The sequence below is a fragment of the Idiotropiscis lumnitzeri genome, chromosome 2, assembly GCF_059441095.1.
Source record: "Idiotropiscis lumnitzeri isolate Australia: NSW breed Sydney's pygmy pipehorse chromosome 2, RoL_Ilum_1.0, whole genome shotgun sequence".
NCBI lineage: Eukaryota > Metazoa > Chordata > Actinopteri > Syngnathiformes > Syngnathidae > Idiotropiscis > Idiotropiscis lumnitzeri.
This window is the reverse complement of record NC_142392.1, coordinates 265,167-286,520: the sequence shown is the minus strand read 5'-3', so window position 1 is coordinate 286,520 and position 21,354 is coordinate 265,167. Positions and strand designations below refer to the sequence as shown.

Here is a 21,354-nt window from a genome sequence, read left to right as displayed (position 1 = left end):
GGCCTCCCAAATTTGGGCATTCCTGCTCCTGGGCGGCGCTTTCGGGAAGAGCGGTGGAATTTTTCCAATTATTGAGACGAGACCAAATTTCACCAAAAAGAAGTTGAATGCAATGAGTGCGAGCAAACGAGCTCCGTTTGTGGCAATTTGCGTTCAACAGCAGCAGCACTTTTTTGCTTCATCCCATTTGTGATTTCTAAAGCATCTCAAAAGAAAGCATCCGCCTCCAGGTGGCGCTAACACGGAGCTAAGTGCCAATAATAAAATGAAAACGCGACTAGTATATACGTACTACAGTAAGGAATAATACCTAGACTAATAATACTATTTAAAATATTACACCCACAAATTTTACAAATTTAAAAATTGGCTGTCCCAAATTAATTTAAAAAATGCTCGTACTATTTACAAACACAAACATTGAATTCTACAATCACAATGAATTGATTAATGAAGTTTAGACTGTTAACATATTACTAAATGTAAATATGACTGACTACTTTTTTTACATGTGCATGTCTGTCCAACGTTGCACTTGCATTGCACTTGGTCCTTTTCGCCACCAGGTGGCACTCAAACTTTGGTTTGCTTTGATATTCTTTTTTCGTGATCGCATGTGGAGCCTCACGTGAGCCTTCATTGATGATTCCTACAGCTGCTCAGCAACTCTGCCCTCATTCCAGCTCGTGCCAAATAAAGGCCCTGACTTTTTTGTTTTACTCCATAATCATCATCAGCAGCAGCAGCAGCCACAGCCACCGTGCTTTGCTTCCGGTCTGGCTGTTGCGGACGCCCGCGGCTCCTCGCGTCCGCTTTTTCTCTCACCACGGCGGCGGTGGATGGCTGAAGATGATGAAGGTGATGAAGACGGAACGGAGGATGGCAGCAAAATGTTTGCTGGTCCTGATGACGCTTCTCCTTTGGTGCAAGCTGACGTGCGCCGGTGAGTGACGACAACACCTCACCGGCCACGATTGGCTTCATTCACGTGCGCACAATTAGCAACCTCATTTAGCTTGACATGCTAACGTCGACGATATTCGATGTAGCCTCGGTTAGCTTCACAGGCGTCAGCAACCTTTTTGAACGGGAGATCAGTTTGTCTCGGCACTCCTTCATGCAATTTGCTGTCAGTTTAAGACACACTTCTGGAATGACGTCATTTGCTCAAATGACCTTTAACTACATGCAATGTGTTGGACACATTTTGCAGTTAGTTTTTTTGCCTGTAGAAATACAATAACATAAAATTCCAAAGAGTCATTCTTAATGGCGATATCAAATTGTCTTAGTTGATTGCTTGACGTCTTCGACTTATGCTACTCAAGTGCCGACCATAGTTTTTGCTTAGTATGCCCCTGCTGGCCAGGTATGGCTACTGCACCTTGCAGAGGTCAAGTCCTTCAAAGAAACATGGCGAAGTTGGGCCACGCTTGCATCTTCTCTCATAAAGGCACCTCAGAGTCATCGTTAGGCGAGCGTGAGCCTCGTGTCGTCGACCCCTCGGGCTCGAACCCGTGGCCCGACAGCAGCAAGCCGCCTCTTCACCATCGCCAACATCAGCTTAATCACCAGGAAGACGAGATTCACGTGGAGCATGCCACGGTGGCCGCACGCCATTTGGTTACCATGGTAAGACGCTCCATCTGTCCGTCCGTCCCGTCTATGATAAGTTGTCGCATTTTCAGGTTTTGGCGTTGGATGTGCGCAGCCTGAACACGGCTCTTCTTCGTTGGTTTCGCGGCGGCGTGGCGGCGGCTCTGGGAGTTCCTGCTGGCCTGGTCCACATCAACGCTCTGGATGTGAAGACACGCCCCTCTCATATTCCCCCAGCCGTGGATGGATTGTTTGATGTTTTTTTTTTTTTTTTTTTTTGGGCTGCAACAGGAAAAGAAGAATGGCGTGGAGCTCTTCGTGTCCTCGGAGCACCCGGACGCTGGCGAGCCCCGCTCGGCCCGGGACGTGGTCCGATCGCTCGACGCCAGGCTGCTTCATCGTCACCTGGCCCACTTTGGCATCACCGAAGTCTTCACCGAGGTTCACAAAAGAACGGCAAACATTCCTTTGCGGCTAGCGACCCCCTCGAGCGCTTCTGCACTTTTCACCTTGTCACCCTTGACCTGTTTTAATTTCTGAATATTATTGTCTCAAAAGAATCTGTGTGCGCCTCACTGCAAAGCAACATTTGGCAAAGAAAATTTTCAAATACATATACCACTGGGTGGGGCACATGGAGCGCACTGTGAGCACCGACATGTTCTTTCCACTTAGACTGAGCCGCGAACGACACCCCCCCCCCCCCATTCTCTAATTTGCATGTCAGTGTTATGTGAAATTTGGAGTTTTCGACTGACTTGAAATTGTTGATGTAGCAGAACATCCTCCAGGGGGCGCCACGGGAGCTCGCGTGGTGGCACCAGCGCGTCTGCACTGCCCTCCTCTTCCTCGCCATCTTCATCATGACCCTCATTTGCTTGATGGTACGTCACGTCTGCTTTCGGTGCGCACAAAAATCCTGTTCACGCTCATGCGCAGACTTGCTCACATTCTCAAACATCCGCTCATAAGTTTGTAAAGATTCACACACTTCTCGACGAACTTTCGCACACTCTCACAATTACATACACACTCACTCTTTCTCACTCTCCCACACTATTAAGATGCACATTTACCCCCCCCCCCCACACACACACACACACACACAATGACACACTCGCCTCCACCAGTTTGTGCGCGTGTACGTCCACATTCCCACTTTGTTGTTGCAGCTTTTGTATCGACTCAAGACAACTTCAAGCAGACAACAGAAAGCTCCTCCTCTTCCCCTGATGAGCAAGGTATCCTGCGAAAATGTAAGTCACCTTCAGACGTCACAGATGTTGACTTTTTTGACCGGCGTTGGCAGGCGGTCTCGGCCACGCCCCGACGGCGCCAGCCAATTGCGCCCGCCTTCCTGCCCTCGAGGTACGCCCCCTTTTCCCACAATGTAACCGTCACACGTCTACCTCCTGTTGACTGCCCCGTCATCGTTGTCTCCCTTTAGCCCCGCCCCTTGCCCCAATGTCACGCCAGGGTCGAATGAGCTCAAGCCGTGCCCCTCCCCCTTCAGGATGAAATCGCTGTCGGGACTGCAAGAGAGGTGACAGACTGTGCGTGTGCGTGCGAGAACAATAAACATCGTGACCTTGTTTGGAAGGTCATTGTTTGCTTTCGACCTCTGTTGACCACATCTGAGCAGGATGTTTGTGTGTGTGCTGGACATCAGCCAATCAGCAATCAGCTAGGCAGGAAGTAGCCGCTTCAAAGATGCGCCAGAATGGCGCCTCAGGCAGGAAGTTGCTCCTCGCCAAAGCCGTCTTGTCCCGATGTCGTCCTCAGACGCGGCTCCAACGTGTCACTTGTTCTGGACATGTCCGCACCCGTCAGCGTTGCCGTGGTGACGCCACCACGGGAGGAGGCGGCCCGCCACTATCTGCTGGCCGCCGGACGTGTGCTCACGCCGCAGCGACTGCGTGACGTCGTCCAAGACGCGCACCTGCTACATGCGGAGTTTGCGGTGAGTCCCGTGACCCCTTGGAGACCTTGTTGCCATGGGAACGATGAGACCGCGAGGAAGTTCCGAATGGGGCGAAAACACGTGATGGTCACTCACATTGCGCGTGTGTGCGGCGACAGGAGATCCCCATGAACTTCACGGAGCCCGACCAACTCGACGTTCCCAACCATGGAAGCAAGAATCGCTACAAGAGCATCCTGCCCAGTGAGTCGCGGTTGCTAGGCGACCGCACCAAACTCAACCGAGGCCCTCATTGAAATGTGCGCCTCCTAGATCCTCACTCCAGAGTGGTGCTGCTGCAGCCCGGAAGGAACGCCGACCCGCTCGGCTCCTACATCAATGCCAACTACATCCGGGTTGGTCCGCGCGTGCGTGTGCGCGTGTGTGTGCGTGTGCACTTTATGTACTGCCATGTGTGTGTCCTGTGTAGGTACGTGCATACCTGTCAGGTGTGTTTGTTGACCATGTGCACTTTTGTTAACGTGTGTGTGACGTCAGGGTTACCGTGGCGACGAGAAGGCCTTCATCGCCACGCAGGGCCCGATGGTGAACACGGTGGACGACTTCTGGCTGATGGCGTTTCAGGAAGCGGCGCCCGTCATCGTCATGATCACCAAACTGAAAGAGAAGAACGAGGTTTGCACCGCATGCGTTTTTCCAAGGCCGCCGTGCGGCCGGCTTCAGGACGCTCCTTCTTCGTCCCGACTTGACAGAAGTGCGTCCTCTACTGGCCGGAGAAGCGCGGCATCTATGGGAGGGTGGAGGTGACGGTCACCGCCGTGCGAGAGTGTCAGCACTACACTTCTCGACTTGTCACGCTCAAGGTACACGCGCAAGCCGACAAAAAGAAAGCTCCTAAATGTACTCGCGTGGATCAGGTTGACGTGGCACGCACACTCTTGAACTCAAGTGCTTGTTGACAAAAATGCTTGTGGTCAAGTCACATCAACGCAAATTGACACTTTGGTCCTTGGCGTGCGTGCGCAGTGCGGGCACAGGAGCCACACGTTGCACCATTTCTGGTTCACGTCGTGGCCTGACCACAAGACGCCCGACGCCACTTTGCCGCTTCTGCAGTTGATGGACGACGTGGAGACGACGACGGCGGCTCCTCTGCGCCCGGGGCCCGTCATCGTGCACTGCAGGTAACATGTGGTCCGTCCCATACGGCCGCCGTTGCCTCTCACGTTTGTTTGGACGGGTCACGATTGTGCCGTTTTTCTTTTTCTGTAGCGCCGGGATCGGGCGCACGGGCTGCTTCATCGCCGCCAGTGCGGGCACGCGGCAGCTGGCGACGGAGGGCGTCGTGGACGTGCTGGCCATCACGTGTCGCCTGCGTCTCGACAGGTGACGCGTGACATTAAACGATCCTTTACGAGGAATGCGAGTACAATAGGAAAACCTGAAACGACGACTACGCGAGACGTCACGACTGCGACCGCCGATGGCAACAGGAAAAAAAAAAGGAAGACGCTCGTATGTCGAGTCAACAACCCCAACATCGACCACAAGGCCCAACTTGTGCAACAACGATTCAAACTCTTAACCAGCCTCACTACATGAGCTTTGATTCCTCCAATTATTCCAAATATGACACCCGCAACAAATATTGCAATAGCAAAAATGACCACAAGCGCAACTCCTCGAAAAAGTGAATGTCTCCCCTTAGGGGCGGAATGATCCAGACGGCGGAGCAGTACGAGTTTGTCCATCACGCCTTGAGCCTGTACGAGTCCCGCCGGCATCACCGTGGCAACCAGGCCTCCGTGGGCGCCGTCCGACACGGCGGCCGAGCTTGTTGACTCTCGACGGAAGGCCGGACGAGGAGAAGCGGGAAGGTACGAGTCAACGTCCGTCTGCTTTGCGTACGCGTTCAAGCTGCTGGGGCGATGGCCCCGCCCACCCGGCGCGGCGCTTTTCCTGCGCAGCCAAATGTGACTTGGACACCAGGCAGGGTGGGCACACCAACGCTGGCGCTTTCATTTGGAAAGAAGGAAAAAAAGGTCACTTGCTCTCTTTTAATTTTTTATTTCATTTGTTACGTTTTTATGTTGACCCCCAAAAAAAAAAAATGTTATAAATAAGATGTTGCGATGCGTCCAAAAGGTCCGGCAAGACAGTCTTCAACGAGATAAAAAAAAATATATATATATATACATACACACACACAAATGTGCGGGTTTGTTCAAGTGTTTTATTATTTACATAAATTCTGTAAATAATAAAAGTAAAATGTAGTTTTACAAATGCTGCGTTCACATTCCAGCAACCTTTTTCCCCCATTGTGAATCCAAATTATTCGTCAAATGAAAGAAAGATGCATTTAATATATTTGGAAATAATTCTAGTTCTTCACCCCAAATGTTTTTTTCTTTTTTTTTTTTAAATTTTGATTTCAAGTAAATTACAAATATAGAATAAATTGGTATCGATGAATCCACGAAATATTTCTGCACTCTTAAATCATTTTACTACCGTTGAAGATCTTTTTTTTTTTTTACTCAGCTGGTAGTAAATGAGTTAATGATGTCATCCAAAAAAAAAAGAATGCATGCTGAGTTTGCCCACTTCTGCTTTTGACCCAAAAAGTTTTTCTTTTGTTTCTTTGCTCGTGTTTAATTTATTTGAGCCAAAAGATCTTTATATTTTTTTTACTGATTTTATTTTTCCCCAAGTTTTGTGTGTTGAGCGTGTAAGCAAGAAAACATTTAGCAAATTAATGCCTCAAATATTTGAGTGTAATCTAGTTAAAAAAAATCAAAAAAACTTGTGAAATGTCCTATTGTGATGATGTCAGAACAATGAAGACCTTCATCATGCGTCACGTGCCGATATTTGTAACCAAAAATGTTTCTTTGTGCCACTAAAGTCGACCGAAGGAAAAACAAGCAGACTGCTCTGGCCTTCAATTCCCCTGCCGCCCTGTAGGGGGCGCCGCAGCGACACTTTTCCGTCAGCGCGCTTGCAATCCCACTTTAGGTTTCAGCTTCCACTCGAAGCTGCTGTTCAGGCATTCAACCTGTTTGGGTTCAAAACAAAGCGACGGCGTTGAAGACCAAATCGAAACAAGACGCGCGGTCTCTTTGAAGTCACACAATTGAACCCCCAACACAGCTGGCGTTCTGCTCCCGTAATCGCAATAATAATAACAACAATAAAAATAATGTCATGATTTTGGAAGTGCAAGCGGCATGTCAAATTTGACTGGCTGCTGTGGAATGCAAGGAGGAAGGAAGGAGAAGGCGGAGATGCAAAGCGCACTCGCAACTTGCAAGTAAGCTGCCATTCGACAATCCAACGGAAGTTTAAGGCAAGAAAATTCCTCTCTGATTGAGCTTCCGACGGGGAATGCGTGAAAGCGCTTTGGGACTTGGGCTTGAGGGGCGGAGCTACGTGGCGTGCTGGCGTTCACGCCCCCAGCCACACGCAAGATTTTCCGAGCCGTCACTTGGCTGCCAATGTCACAGCTTTCGTTCTCTTGATGCTCTGGGCCAACTGACTCCCGTTGTTGTGTGTGAACGTCACGAGTCGGACATTGAGTCAAACAAATGGCTCTTTGGTGAACAATGTTCGCGCCTTCCAGCCTTTGTCAATCCAAATCGTGACTTTGACGCCACAGCACGCAAATTGAAGTCACCTGGCCGAGAAGTGTTCAGTGATCCCAACGACAGCAAAATGTTGCCTTCTACTCAGACGGCGCCGTTTTGTCATTTGTCAAATCGGTTTCATCACACGGACGCGTGCGTGCGTGCACGTGGCCACCCCGCTGAAAACTTTGTGGCCACGCCCCCGCTCGGGTCAGAAAGTGGCCGGAAAACATGCTCGCGTCACGCCACGACAGCCGTTTGGACACGCGTGCCCCGCCACTGCCCGGCGACCAGTCCCCGGTGACCAATCCAGGGTGGCGTCGCGCTGTGGAGTACAAGTGTGTGTTTTCAGCGCCGTTCGAGCGAGCAGACAGGAAGCGGAGGACAAAGAAGGCCAGCAGGAAAGGCGGAGCTCCACGAGTTGTCCCGGCGCTCGTGGAAAGCGACCTGTCCTGTTCGCCCGCGCACGCAGCACAAGCGGCCAGCGGCCCGACGAGCTTGCCTGAAGTCATCGACGGCCGCCAGCCACCATCTTGCCACCTCCAAAATGCCGACACGTCGCCTTTGGCCACGCCTCGCCGTCGCGTGGATGCTGCAGGTAAGCGAAGATGAGGAGGGTGAGGAATTTGTTGCCCTCGAGCTTTTCTTGACTGTTCGGCTCGTTTTTGTGTCTGAAGGAAGCTCAGCCAAACTTTTCAAAGGGTTTTTTTTTCTGTCGCCGAGGCGAAGAATCTCAATTTGAAATCCACTTTCATTTGTTTCTTCTTTGAACTAATTTGGCTTTGTTTGCAAAATTAGGATGCGTTCTTTTTTTTAACAGTAGTCCTAATCAGGATTGTTATATAACCTAATCGAGTTTGATGTACTAAATAAGAAATTAATTGTCGTGATTTGAGGATGTGTTTTTTTTTTATTTTTATAAATCGGTTCACCGAATATTTTTTTAAACTTTTATTTCATGAAAATTATGATTATTACATCTATCAAGTTTGTAATTTTGTCATTTTAATTCACTTAATTAGAATTCAGAAACCATTTTTGAAATGACCGCGAATGTATTGGACTCCTTTTGGTTTTAAATTGCAACCCAAAATGTTGAAAAGGGCAAAGTCAATCTTCTTGACTAAATGTTCTCCGTCCAGCGACCATCCTTTCTTCCGATTCATATCGCGTCAGTGGTAGCGGAACGAAGCCATCCGTCTCAGCCGGCGGCCATTTTTGAAAATGACATCACGGTTGCTCAGGTAGCGACCGATCCTGACTCAGCTGTTTTCCGAGTTTGACATTCCCAATATGAGCGCTCATCATCTGTGATGTCGTTCTCGGCAAGCCAAAATGGCCGACCTGAAGAGAGACAAAATGGGCTGCGTTTCCACTGAGGCAGAAGGCTTGATTGCCTTGGAATGAGATTTGGAATATTTCCCCAAAAGAAAAATGACGATGACGATGTGTCCATCAGGCCCTGATTGGTTCATCTTCATCAGACGAGGCGTCGGGCAGCTGTCGTCCGTCCATCTGTGAGGTGACGTCCGGTTGGGATGCGGTTGCGCTCACGGTGAGCGCGCGAGGACGCAACTGCTCCTTGGCCGTGTCATCTGCGGACGCCACGGAAGACGTCCGATGCGCCAGAAGGCGCCGTGAAGCGGAAGAGAACGAGACAGCAAGTGAGGGGCCGGGGTCCCGAGATGGCGTCTTTACGTGTGAGCTGCAACATTTGGAACCAGGAAGCACGTACATGCTGCACGTCCGCTCCAACGGCACGTCGGAAGTCGCCAACGTCAGCGTGTGCACCAGTAAGTTGACCAAAACACAACGCTGCCACCTCGCTGCCTAATCTGGAACCTTCCGACATTTTGGAACGGCCGGCAAAAATCGGAGATGGGCGCGAGCTTCATTTTGGCCGCCGCTAAATCTTTCATCTTTATCACTTTGCATTTTGCCCACAACGGAAGCTCTGCTGCTCTGCCGGCTCAAGACGTGATGGACATTGCGCCCCCAACGGGAGACATTCATTTTTTTTCGAGGATTTGCACTTCTGGTAATTGTTAAGAGTGGCACCGACGGGAAATGAGCAATTTTGTTTTCGCCGAATACCTTTGGGGACACCAACCTAAACTCACCAAAACGCAAACTCATCTCTGGTTTTGCTGTCAACGTTTGGCTAACGCGTCCAAGTGTTCTCGGCGAGTCGGACAAAATGGCCGCACGTCTTCTCGTTCTCGTGAGAAACAGGAAGGGAGAGTCGGCTGACAGGAGGCGATTGTGTGTGCGCGCACGCGCGTGCGTGTTGGAAGGCGTCCAAAACAGAAGTTGTGTTTGCACGCTGGGCCGAGCTCTCTCTTCGTTTCCTGTCCTCGATTGTTCTTTTGTTTTGTTCTGTTGCGTTGCGGGACGGGGGGGAAGTCCCGCCCCAAAGAACAACATATTCTTCGAGAAATGTTCGCCGTTTCACCCCCCCCCCCTCAAGTTGTCTGACCTCCCCCAGAAAATGTTTTTGACGTTCTTGCATTTGCACTCATGTCACTTCCTGCTTTCACCACCGGGGGCAGCGCAGCCGCTCTAATCGTGTTTGCGCGCGTTTCAGGTCCTTCAGCGCCGTCGGGCCTTCGCGTGACTTCCAGGTGGAGCGACAGGCTGACGCTTTTGTGGCGAGCCGGCCCAGGCGGGACTCAGCGCTTCAGGCTGCTTTTGTGGGGACGTTCCCCCGTTGCGGACGACGATTCCGGTACGTGAAAACACACGGCACCGTGCGCGCCGCTAGAGCACTTCCTGTTCGGGCGCGCGTCCGACACGTGACCGTATGCCCCGCCCACTAGCGCATCTGCTGTTGAACGAGACGTTGGAGAGCACCGTCACGTCACGTGCCGTCGACGAGCTGACCCCGGGCACGCGCTACAACGTTACCGTGGCAACGGAGGCTGGCGGTCTGAGCAACGACACCACCATCCGCACTCAAACAGGTACCGAGTCGCGGGGAGCAGGTCGCAACCGCCGTACGTCGTCATTGGAGTTGCATGCGGGCCGCACATCGTCTCAAATCGCACGACACACGCGTACGCGCACACGCCAGACGGCCGCGGGCACTTTCATCAGATACACTCACACGCTCTCATTTGACGGCGCCCGAGTTGTGTGCGGGCGGCGTGGGTTCAGTTCCCACTCAGCGGCGGTGTCTAGGTCTGCCCTGTGACTGGCTGGCGACCAGTTGAAGGTGCGCCGTTCGCCGTTCGTCAGCTGGGATGGGCTCCGGCGACCTTCTGCAGGAGAAGCGCTGTGGATCCTGACATGACTCTCATTCAAAGCACATTTTGCATGCAGGACGTGTCCACGACTCCGAGGAGTCACATGCGCGTGTCAAAATGACAAAGATTCTTCTATTTTCGGAATTTATAAAAAAAATCTCCGAAGATCCCAAATTGTTTTGAGTCACGTCGATGACGTTTGCAGCAAACGGGATTTTCTGCGGAAGCTGACGGAAGGTTTGCCCGTGTGCCGTTCCTCGTGTTTTGTCTTTAGCCCCGGCCGCCGTGGCCAACCTGACGGCCGACGCTGACGGCGCCGCCTTGCGCTTGTCGTGGCGCCGACCCGCGGGCGACGCGGACGCCGTGGTGGTGCGGCTGCGGTCCAACCACTCCGGCCCGCGACAGACGATTCTGCGTCCCGACGCCACCGAGGTCACCGTGGACGGGCTGACCCCCGGCTCGGCCTACCGCGTGACGGTGAGCTCCCGTAGCGGCGAGCTGCTCAACTCGTCGGAAATCGAGGCGCGTGCAGGTGAGCCCGGTTGCCGCGCGTCCCGTCGGCTTTGGCGCGCGCGCGCCGTCATTTCAACAATACGCACGTGTTGGTGTTCAGCTCCGGCGCGGGTGTCTCTCCTGGCCCTGACCGCCTCCCCCCTGGGGGGTCTCGTGCTGTCATGGCCGCCCCCCGCCGGTCACTGGGACGGCTACCGGCTCATCCTCCGCGACGGCTCCCGGGAAGTCGCGGCGGCCGACCTGCGCAAGGAGGCCGTTAACTTCACCTTCCCCGGGACGATACTACTTCCCGGATGGCGCTACCAAGCCACGCTGGCCGTCAAAAGTGGAGCATTGGCCACGGAAAGCAGCTGTGACGCAAACACACGTGAGACACACACACACACACACACACTTTTGCGCGCTCACTCACTCAAATTCCAAGTTGTGTTGCGCTCAGTTCCCGCACGTGTGCTCGATCTCCACATTCGCCACGCGGACGAAACGTCCCTGAGCGCCATGTGGAGCCACGCCCCCTTGGGGTCACGGGACGCTTACTTCCTGAGCCTTCGCCACGGTAACGGCGCCCCCAACGCGCGCCAAGCATCACGCGCCACCTCCCGGCTGACTGGCCGCTTTGCCGCCGCCGTCGTCTAGGTGACGTCATTGTTGATACCAGAGAGGTGGAGCCTCACATGAGGGAGTGTACCTTCAACGTGCTCACGCCCGGGAGGATTTACAACATCGCCGTGACAACCCGGAGCGGAAACCTTAACGTGTCTGTCTCTGTGGAGGGCCGGACGGGTTGGTGTCGCCTTCTGCTTGTGCGTGTGTGCGAGTGTGCGTGTGGCTGAGATGAAGTGTGTTGCAGTTCCCAAGGCGTTGAGCGCCGTGACGCTCCGCAGCGTGGGCGTGGACAGCCTCCAGGCGTCCTGGGAAAAACCACGTGGGGATGTGGATTCGTACGTGCTCACGCTACTCCAGGACAGGTGACGCCAACAAACGTGTCTTGTGTGTGTGTGTGTGTGTGTGCGCGTTGACGTGTTGCGTTGTGTCGTCCAGCGTTGTTGTTCAGAACCACAGTGTTGCGGTTCCAGTTGGCGCCACCTCCTTGCTGCTTTGTGGTTTAACAGCTGGCGCCCTCTACAGGCTGGAGGCCGTCACTGTCAGTGGTGGCGTGCGCTCCCAAGTCACCAGTCTGGAGGGAAGAACGAGTGAGTCGTGAAGTGACGAGATGCCTCCCGAGAGTGAGAAGGTTCTCGTCCCAAACTTGTCTTGTTTTTCTGGCGTCCCGCAGCCCCGGCATCGGTTTCCGAGGTGACGGCGGTGAACGGCGGGCGTCCGGATACGCTGCACGTGTCCTGGCGACCCGCAGTCGGCGTCGTCGACAGTTACCTGGTCCGTCTGGAGGATGGCGGCGGGGGGGCGGCGGTTCACGCTCAGGCCGTCTCGCGGCAGGCGTCGCCCGAGTGCTCCTTCAGCTCCCTGACGGCCGGACGGATGTACGCCGTCGTCATAGCAACCAGGAGCGGCAGCCTGGAGAACGCCACTCGCGTTCACGCGCGCACACGTAAGGGCCGCCGACTATTTCCTCTCGTCCGCCGTCTCCGCTTTGACGACATCTCGCGTGCCTTTTGCGGCGGGGGTCTTCCATCCCGTCTCCCTCGCTGCGACACACCTGATCCGAACGACCTTTCTGATCATCTGAGCTTGTGTTGCATTCCTGTCCCCGCTGCCACCCGCCGTCGTCTCGTACGGCGCTCTCCGATGTCTCCTTGCGCGCCGCAGAACCCGCCCCGGCGCAAAACCCGACCGCCGTCCACTCGGCCCGAGATGACTTCCTCAAGGTGCGTTGGCTCGTCCGAGCGCGAAGAACGATGTACTTGGCATGAGCGTGGCGAGCGTCGGCGGTGTCTGTTGCCAGGTGTACTGGCGCCACGCGTGGGGCGACGTGGACGCGTACGTGGTGGCGGCGTGGTACAACCGCAGCGTGGTGCAGAAGCAAAGCGTGGCGCCGGCACGCAGCGACTGCGTCTTCAACGCGCTCACGCCCGGCCGCCTTTACACCATCACCGTGGAAACGTGGAGCGGGGACCTCGTCAGCAGCGCCGCCACGGACGGACGCACCTGTCGGTCAACAAAACGCCACCGCCTCTTTGATTTTGTGTCGCGCTTGAAGTGTTTCTTTCATTTTTTTTTTGGGGTCAGTTCCAGCCTGCGTGTCCAATCTCTCGCTGAGCATTGCGGGATCAGCTGACCTGACCATTCGTTGGAGCGCCGCCGCCGGAGATGTGGACCGCTACGAGGTACGCCAGAGTGCGCTTTTGCCCTCCTCCCCCCCAAACAAAGCGGCATCTGTGTGCCATGTGCTGACGTGCGCGCAGGTCACGCTGCTCTTCAACGACACGCGTGTCTTTCCGCCGGTCACACTCGGCAGCGACGCGCGACAACACAAATGGACGTCGCTCACGCCGGGACGCCTCTACAAGATGGTGGTGTCGACCTTCAGCGGGCCCAATCAGAGGGCGCTCTTCATCCAGCGACGCACGGGTAAGCGCCGGCAGCGGCTGTCCGATCGATCGTGTTCGTTTTGTTTTCTGATCGGCTCCTTGCGCAGTTCCCGCCATCGTAACCGACCTGCACCTGACGCCACAGCACCCCCCCGTCGGCGGCGGACTGGCGGCCACGTGGACGCCTGCGGTCGGAGATGTGGACGTGTACGTGGTCTCGCTGTCCGCTGCGGTGAGTCCCGCGTCACTGAAAAAAAAGAAGCCGAGTAATGACGTCGCATCCCGCCGACACTTCCTGTCTCCAGGGCGGCGGCGGCGGCGTGCTGGAAACTCGTCTCGTCCCCAAATACGTCTCATCTCTGGACTTCCTGGATTTGATCCCGGGCCACGCCTACAACATCACCGTCCAATCACGAAGCGGGGAGCTGAGCAGCAGCAACATGGCGTCCGGCCGCACGGGTGAGCGTCAGCGGTCAAAAGTGGTGGCGAGGAATTAGCACATCGCCATCAAGCGTGCCGTCGACAGGCAAATAGGAAAGTAGTAAAACAACATTCTTGCTTTTGCTTTGCGCAATCAGCACCGGCCGGCGTGAGCGGCCTGCAGGCGGACAAGGAGCACACGCCTCACGGGCTGACCGTCTCGTGGGAGCAGCCGGCGGGTCGCTACGACGCCTTCAGGCTGCTGCTCAGCGACCGGTCCGGCGTCTCACTGGCGGAGCGGACGCTGCCGGCCGACAGCCGCTCGCATCGCCTGGACGGGCTGACGGCGGGGAAGTGGTACCGCGTCACCGTGTTCACGCTCTGCGGGGGCGTGGCCTCTGCCGAGGTCACGGCCGAAGGGCAAACACGTGAGTCACCGTTGGCGGACGCGTGCTTTCCTTTGTGTCTTTGCTTGCCTGTAAGCCCCGCCCACTGCGCGTGCACGCATTCAGGTCCCTCCGCTGTGAGCGACTTAACGGCGGCGTCCGGCAACTCGTCGTCTCTCGGCTTCTCGTGGCGCCACTCGGACGGCCACGTCGATGTCTACCAGGTGTCGCTCTTCGCTTTGGCCGAGCGGGCGGACGACGACGACGAAGGCGGGAAGCCGCATCGGCAGGTGTGTTGGTGCGTCCGCTTTCCTTCATTTGTCGCTTTGAACGTTGCGCTGCCGTGTGCCGCGCAGGTTTGGGGCGAGCCGGCGGGCGCGCAGAAGGTGCAGCCGGGTGTGGACGCGTGCGTCTTCACGGGCCTCCAGTCGGGAACGCTGCACCGGCTACAAGTCATCAGCTGGAGTCGGCGTTTGAGCAGCGACTCGTCGGTGCTCGCCAGGACCGGTCAGTCGTCCGGGAGGAGGATGACGTCGACGCCGTCCTCTGCTCGGCACTCACGCCTTCTTCGTTCCGTGGTCCGCAGTGCCCTCTCCTGTCAGGCGGCTGCAACTGGACAGTTGCGGACAAACGGACAAGCTGACGAGCAGCTGGCAGCACGGCGCCGGGCGGCGGAGCGCCTACCAGGTGGGTCAAAAGCACGTGCGGCAAAAAAAAGCGTTGAAATGTGATTGGCCGTCGACGTCAGGCGACGTTGTCGGACGCGTCGGGCGCCGTCGTGGCGGCCCAACTGCTGGGGGCGGAGCATCGCCGTCACACGTTCGCAGGGCTGACTCCTGGTCGGCTGTACCGCCTTGACGTCATCACGCGCAGCGGAGAGAAGAGCAGCAACGCCTCCACGCTCGCACGCACAAGTGAGCGCAAACGCGCACGCAATTTAACGCAATGCTTTTCAAAGTCAAAAAATGTTCTTCCCGAGGATTTGTTGGATGCGCCCCACGAGTGGAAAGGTAGGATGAATATTGCGCTTGTGGAAATGTCGCCATTTTCTCACTTTCCGGCGACTGAAAATGACGTCTCGGTTGCTCGGGGCTCCGGCAACAACCAATCGCGATGCCCTGAGCGACCGTGACGTCATTTTCAGTTGCCGGAAAGTGACGCGACTCAAAACATTTTTTCCGCTCAACTCGCAATATTCCGTCTTTCGATTGCAACGTTTTTGGCTTCAATGAATTTTGGGGGACTCACTTGCCCTTGACCTCAAAGTACCTCCGCTTACGTTGGTTTTGGGATTTGTTACTTAATGTCCGGCAATGAGAATTTTTGCAATTGTTGCACGTCTGCGCTCAACCGATACTCACTATATTAAAAAAAAAAAAAAAAAAAGTCAACTCAACAGAAGCGTATTTGAACCTCATAAAAAGTTAATTCAAGAATTAAAAAATGAACAAAAATGATAAAAATGCCAAATGATCAACTCACTCATAAAAGTGAAGTTGACCTTCAACCTTTTTCCTTTCAGCTCCGGCCATGCCCACTCAGCTGTCCGTCAAGCAAGGGCCAGCCAATGAGATGCTGGAGCTGTCGTGGGCAAGCCCCGCCTCCGGAGACTACGACGACTTCGCCGTGACGTGGTCGCCCCCCGACCGCCTGTCGGTCACTCGAACGCGAGCGACCGCTCGCTTGCTGGCCGGCGCCTTTCCGGGGCGTCGCTACAACGTCACCGTGGCCGCCGTCAGCGGGGGCGGGGCGAGGGGCGGGCCTGTCGTCACCAGCCGGCCGATCCAGAGAGCCGTCACAATAAGTGGGTGGACCTCCAATCCACTTCCTTTGTTGTTGTGAATGCGTTTGAAAGCGCGTGAGAGCGCCTCCACGTTTGTGTTGGTGTGCGACACGTGACACGTGACGCGTGTCCCTCGCAGGTCCGTCGCCGCTGCGTTCCCTCCACTGCGTGCCCGTGTCGTCATCGTGCGTGTCTTGTTCGTGGTCTCCCCCCGCGTCGGACTTGGACTCGTACGAGGTTGAGTGTCGTCGACACGACGACGGGGAGCTGAGCTCGGCTCTGCGTCTGGGGGGCGGAGTCACCACGGTCAGCCTGGGCCAATTGGACGCATTCAGGAAGTACGCCGTCAGCGTAAGGGTGGCGTCGCACGGACACACCAGCACGCCGACCACTCGCACGGCCGTCACCATGATCGATCGTGAGTCCCACGTGCAAATGTGCTGCGGCGCCAACGTTGAGGTTTTGATTGACGGCCGGTCCGTCCGCCAGGCCCCCCGGCGCCGCCGCCCGGCGTGAGCGTGAGCGCCAGCGCGGCCAAGGTGACGTCGTCGTCCATCTTGTTTCGCTTCAACTGCTCGTGGTTTAGCGACGACAACGGCGCCGTCGGATACTTTGCCGTCATCGTGGCCCAGTCGGACGGTACTCGCTTTTCATTGGCCGAGACGTCTTTTGCCGGCCGTCCGTCCGCTTCTGAGCTGACGCTTGTGTTCTGAAACAGCCAATGACGTTCTGCTGCCGGAGCAGCGCCACCCGCTACCCTCCTACCGCCACTACATCAGCAACGCTTCCGTCAGGGTCTACCAGAGCGCCTACTTCATCAACAGATGCCCGCAAGACGCCAACATGGCCGCCAGCCAGGTCAAACGCACGCAAGCGCGCGCGCTCATGTGAGAACTGACTGAGCAATCTCATCACTCAGTTGGTGGAGGTCAACTTGGGGGCAGGAGGTGACCGACTGGGCGGTGCCTGTGATCGTTACCGTGACGACCACTACTTGAGTGACAGCTATGGAGACTTTTGCGATGGCCCGCTCAAGCAGAGAACTTTTTACAGGTCACCACTGGGGGTGCATGTTGCTCATAGGAAATATGTGCAAGTGCTTGACTGCGTGCGTGTGCGTGTGCGTGCGTGCGTGCGTGTGTACCATGCAGGCTGAGCGTCCGAGCATTCACGCAACTGTTTGATGAAAACCGCAAAGAGTTTCTTCGGCCCCTCTTTAGCGACACCTACCTGTCGACGCCACTCAGGACGCATGCAGGTGAGCCACGCGCGCGCACGCACAGCAAAACGCGGCTGTGGTGTGACGGACGTGCGTGTGTGCTTGCTGTCAGAGCCACTAGGGGGCGCGGTGGAGGGCGTCAGCGCCAGCATGTTCCTGTTGGGCGTGACGGTGGCCGTGGTGTCTCTGCTGCTGTATCGCCAGCGGGTGAGGAAAGTGTAAGTTTGGTGCCCAGCGGCCTCACGCCTCAATTTTCAAGCTCCGTCGGCTTTGCTTTTCACTCGCTGCGTGTTTGCTGCGTCCAGCAGGGCGGCGCAAGAGAACCCGGTGATGAGGATGAATCTGTGGAAGGAGGCGCCTCACGCTGGGATGTACGTGGGGGTCAGGAGGTCAGTGCGCGTGCGCGCGCGTGCGTGTTTGTTTGCGCTGGCTTTCATGTCGACTAACGTGCTCTTCGTCCTCGACAGCGCTCGTCGCGTCAGCAGGTGAGTGCAATCGCGTCTTCCGCGTTGGCGTGCCATGTGACGCGTCGTGACGCTCGTGTACGCACGCAGTCCGGTGAAAGCCAGTCACTTTGAGGCGCACGTGCTGAAGCTCCAAGCGGACGCCGGCGTTCTGATGTCGGAGGAATTCGAGGTAAGCGACCGGCCGCCAAGTCCGGGCGGCGGATCGATTCGTCTTAATTTGTGGCCTGACCGGAAGGACCTGAAGGAGGCGGGCCGCAGCCAAACCGTGGAGGCGTCGCGCCTGCCCGACAACCGCACCAAGAACCGCTACAACAACATCCTGCCGTGTGCGTTGACTTCCTGTCCGCCGTCGCCCGCCGCTCACTTGGCCCTTGTAACGCCGTTTGGCTTTTCTAGATGATTCCACGCGCGTCAAGCTGTCGTGTTTGGACGACGACTCGTCTTCCGACTACATCAACGCCAGCTACGTTCCCGTACGCGCGCGCGCACGCACTCTTTGCCTTTTGGCCGTTTCCCGGGTGTCAGGCGTGTCGCCCTCCTCACCTCCCGGGTTGTGTTGCAGGGTTCCAACTTCCGTCGCGAGTACGTGGCCACGCAGGGCCCGCTGCCCGCCACCAAGGACGACTTCTGGAGGATGCTGTGGGAACACGGCGTGCGTGTCGTCGTCATGGTGACGCAGTGCGTGGAAAAGGGACGGGTACGTGCTCATGATGTTGGCACGGCAGCTTTGTGCCGTCGTGTCATGTGATCACGCTCGCGTTGTTGACGCGCGCAGGTGAAGTGCGAGCGGTACTGGCCTTGCCACGCGGAGGCGGCGTACTACGGCGAGCTGCTCGTCCAGATGACGTCCGAGTCGGTTCTTCCCGAGTGGACCGTCCGCGACTTCCGGATGTCCTCGGTGAGCGGCCGCGAGGGCGTTCGTCAAGCGCGGGCGTCCGTTAACTGTCCCGACTGCGTCCTGTGCAGGAGCGAGGCGGCGGTTTTGGCGCCGTCCGCCATTTCCACTTCACCGTGTGGCCCGACCACGGCGTCCCCGACGGCACGCACTCCCTCGTGCAGTTCGTCAGGACCGTCCGCGACTTTGTGGACCGCTCGGCCGCCGCCGGGCCCGCCGTCGTCCACTGCAGGTTGCCCATCGCGCTTTGTTCATGACGCGACTTTGCCTTTCCGACAAAGATTGTGGTGGTCAGCCATTGCACGTTTGCGTTCAGCGCCGGCGTGGGCCGCACGGGAACCTTCATCGCGCTGGACCGCCTGCTGCAGCAGCTGGACGCCAAAGGCGCCGTGGACGTGTACGGCTGCGTGTTTGACCTGCGCCTCCACCGCCAGCACATGGTCCAGACGGAGGTGAGAGCGCACGCACGCACCCCAATCGTCGTGCTTATGTCACTTCCTGTTGCAGTGTCAGTACGCCTTCCTGCATCAGTGCGTGCGCGACGTCCTGAGAGCACGCAAGCATCGGAGCGACGACGCCATTTACGAAAACTTCGACCCGGACTCGCGCCGCGGTGAGAACGCACGTCGTCGGATGACATCATCTTCGTCCGGTGACATCGCCTTCATCATCTCACGCCACCGTGTCGTCTTTGTTTTCAGAGCTGATCCGCTCGAGCCGCTGATGGAAGGAGGCGTCGTCACGGCGACCGGACGTCACGGTTCCATGATGAGAAAGGAAAGACGACGCATTTATTTTTATATTCGACCTCACGTCTATATTTAAAGTTATTACCGGATGTAAATATGACGACTAATCAGTACATACAATATTTGAACACCTTTTGTCAGCGTTTAACAAAAAAAAAAACACTTTTGTTTAGATGATGTATTTTAATTTTAGCTGAGCCACAAAATGAAGAAAATGCCAAAAACGTTGAGCTCTGTAACGACTTTCATACGCTTGGAGCTTCAACTTGTGTGACTTGACGACAATATTTGGTGTGCGCATGGAATGCTAACTCATTTAATGCAACCTTTGTACTTTTGAAATTTTGACAACTTTAAAATGTAATCATGAAGCCAATTGAAATCATTGCTTCACTCGTTTACATGAAATACTAAAAGATTTTCACAAGGAAAAGCCTTTAATTTTTTCTTCAGTGCCTAAGTAGACGTTTGTATCGCTATTGTCACTTTCATGAAGAGGCACTTCAGCGGGAGCGGGCGGATAGCGGGGAGGAAGGCGGAGCCAAGCACAAAACAGGAAGTCACCTGAGTCAATTCGACGTCAGCATTCATTTCTTGTTTCGACAATGTTAGGAGAATATGGCGCTTCGAAAAGGAAAACGACGTATGACACATTTCAACCGCCGCTAGCGTTGCGTGCGTGTGCACGTGTGCGTGTGCCTGACCCCAAGCTGGGAAGTTGTTGTCATGCGAGGCTAAATTTGAAGGCAACGCGAGGGAACACGTCCATGAGAAGAAGTTGGCCGTGTCGCGTTGGTGCGTGGTAGGCGGTGGCGTGACGACGGCGCCCCTCGGACCGACGGCTTCGGTGTTGGCTGGTCGCCCCACCCATCATCCGCTGATGCCAACCATGCATTTCGGTTCCGGGTGACCTCGCGTACGATCAGCTGCAGCGTGACAGGAACAACGCAAGCACGGCTTCCTGTCAGCTTTCACAATAAAACACCATTGTACGCTCACTTCGCCGCTTGGTTTTGTTTGGGCTTGTGCTTAAGGTATGTGCGTTCACTGGCATTTGTTTGGGTTTACATGCATGCATTTCTCCTGCCGTGCGTGCGTGCGTTCATATGTACTGTGAAAATATTTGCTTGTGTGTGCATTTTCATGAGTTTAGAGTGCGCGCGTGTGTGTGTGTGTGTGTGTCCCATGCAACCGCTCACCATGAGTGTTGAAGTTGCGAGCGGGCAACTGGTGGCGTATGATGTAGTCCCCCTACCCGCCAGAGGGCGCTGTCGCGTCAGGACACGCGAGTTCTGCCGACCAAGCACAGCGCATCGTCTGCATGGCTGTCAATCACAAGTCCACGACGAAGCTGTTTGATCACATGACTTGTGTGGTGAGTTTTTATTTTCATTTACTTGCTCGTCTTAAGAACACACGCAATTGTTTGATCACGCGCGCGCACTCACTCAATCTTTCACACACTTGGTTGGAGGGTGAAAAGTCCGTGTTCACTTTGGCTTTTGAGTCCCAGTCAGACTCTGTACACTCACGCCGATTGCGATTGCTCGTTGAGAAGTGGGCGTCACTCTCTGGTTGATGAACAGCTGACTCTCGTCGAAGGTTTTTTTTAAATTTTATTATTCTATTTATTATTTTAACGCTCGTCGTAGAGTAGCAGCGCCGACGAGTTGTTGATCATGTCCTGCGCGCACGCGAACGCCGATGTCGCCACTGCTCGTGAGCGCGCACTCGAACGCGAGGTCTGGGCGACCGCCCCACCGAAAGCCAGCTGAGGGAAGGCCGCAGTCGCCGTCATGATGTCACTTCCGCCCCGGAACCTTGACCAGGTGAGCGAGTGGAAGAGGTGGACGACGATGGCGGCTCTGTCTTTCTATAAATGTTTACCTTCAATTCGAACACGTTCAATCATTTCAAGAATATTGATGAATATGACATATCTCATGACACATTAAATCTTTGTCTTTTTACTTTTTCCAAACTTTTTGCACGTCAAATGATGTTTTTTGTGTGTGTGCTGTTTCCTCCAGTCAATCAAAAGAGCAGCT

General features: G+C 55.3%; 2 protein-coding genes and 1 long non-coding RNA gene across 4 annotated transcripts; 2 read left to right on the top strand and 1 right to left on the bottom strand.

Annotated features, from left to right (window-relative positions):
• Positions 1–560: 560 nt before the first annotated feature.
• Positions 561–6,681, top strand: ptprr (protein tyrosine phosphatase receptor type R). The gene is made up of 16 exons (XM_088281292.1): positions 561–943; positions 1,454–1,632; positions 1,689–1,802; positions 1,888–2,037; positions 2,373–2,480; positions 2,769–2,837; positions 2,906–2,964; positions 3,044–3,139; positions 3,379–3,556; positions 3,676–3,760; positions 3,830–3,912; positions 4,055–4,192; positions 4,270–4,380; positions 4,544–4,701; positions 4,790–4,903; positions 5,226–6,681. The coding sequence occupies exons 1-16, from the start codon at positions 643–645 to the stop codon at positions 5,356–5,358; spliced, it is 2,076 nt and encodes a 691-aa protein (XP_088137418.1). The 5' UTR covers positions 561–642; the 3' UTR covers positions 5,359–6,681.
• Positions 6,682–7,467: 786 nt separating this feature from the next.
• ptprb (protein tyrosine phosphatase receptor type b) lies at positions 7,468–20,304 on the top strand. Of its 2 annotated transcripts, none has more exons than XM_088281270.1 (40): positions 7,468–7,741; positions 8,603–8,936; positions 9,728–9,868; positions 9,960–10,103; positions 10,660–10,917; positions 10,999–11,265; positions 11,338–11,454; positions 11,535–11,681; positions 11,749–11,866; positions 11,940–12,091; positions 12,175–12,447; positions 12,666–12,724; positions 12,802–13,006; positions 13,086–13,183; positions 13,262–13,427; positions 13,495–13,619; positions 13,693–13,846; positions 13,966–14,235; positions 14,320–14,483; positions 14,550–14,700; positions 14,780–14,880; positions 14,942–15,107; positions 15,716–15,997; positions 16,116–16,394; positions 16,466–16,615; positions 16,695–16,834; positions 16,896–17,029; positions 17,128–17,234; positions 17,308–17,413; positions 17,501–17,584; positions 17,663–17,680; positions 17,750–17,831; positions 17,898–17,988; positions 18,059–18,135; positions 18,225–18,359; positions 18,438–18,560; positions 18,629–18,789; positions 18,874–19,009; positions 19,065–19,170; positions 19,259–20,304. In XM_088281270.1, the coding sequence occupies exons 1-40, from the start codon at positions 7,691–7,693 to the stop codon at positions 19,279–19,281; spliced, it is 5,895 nt and encodes a 1,964-aa protein (XP_088137396.1). In that variant the 5' UTR covers positions 7,468–7,690; the 3' UTR covers positions 19,282–20,304. The 2 variants fall into 2 exon arrangements, with proteins under 2 accessions (XP_088137396.1, XP_088137405.1); XM_088281279.1 differs by having other exon boundaries at positions 7,469–7,741; positions 17,504–17,584.
• LOC148341017 (uncharacterized) lies at positions 19,897–21,086 on the bottom strand. Its single transcript, XR_015839757.1, has 3 exons — positions 20,755–21,086; positions 20,506–20,657; positions 19,897–20,232 (listed from the first exon to the last, which is right to left on the bottom strand). It is a non-coding gene; the product is annotated as an uncharacterized LOC148341017 (long non-coding RNA).
• Between the last annotated feature and the right edge of the window lie 268 nt (positions 21,087–21,354).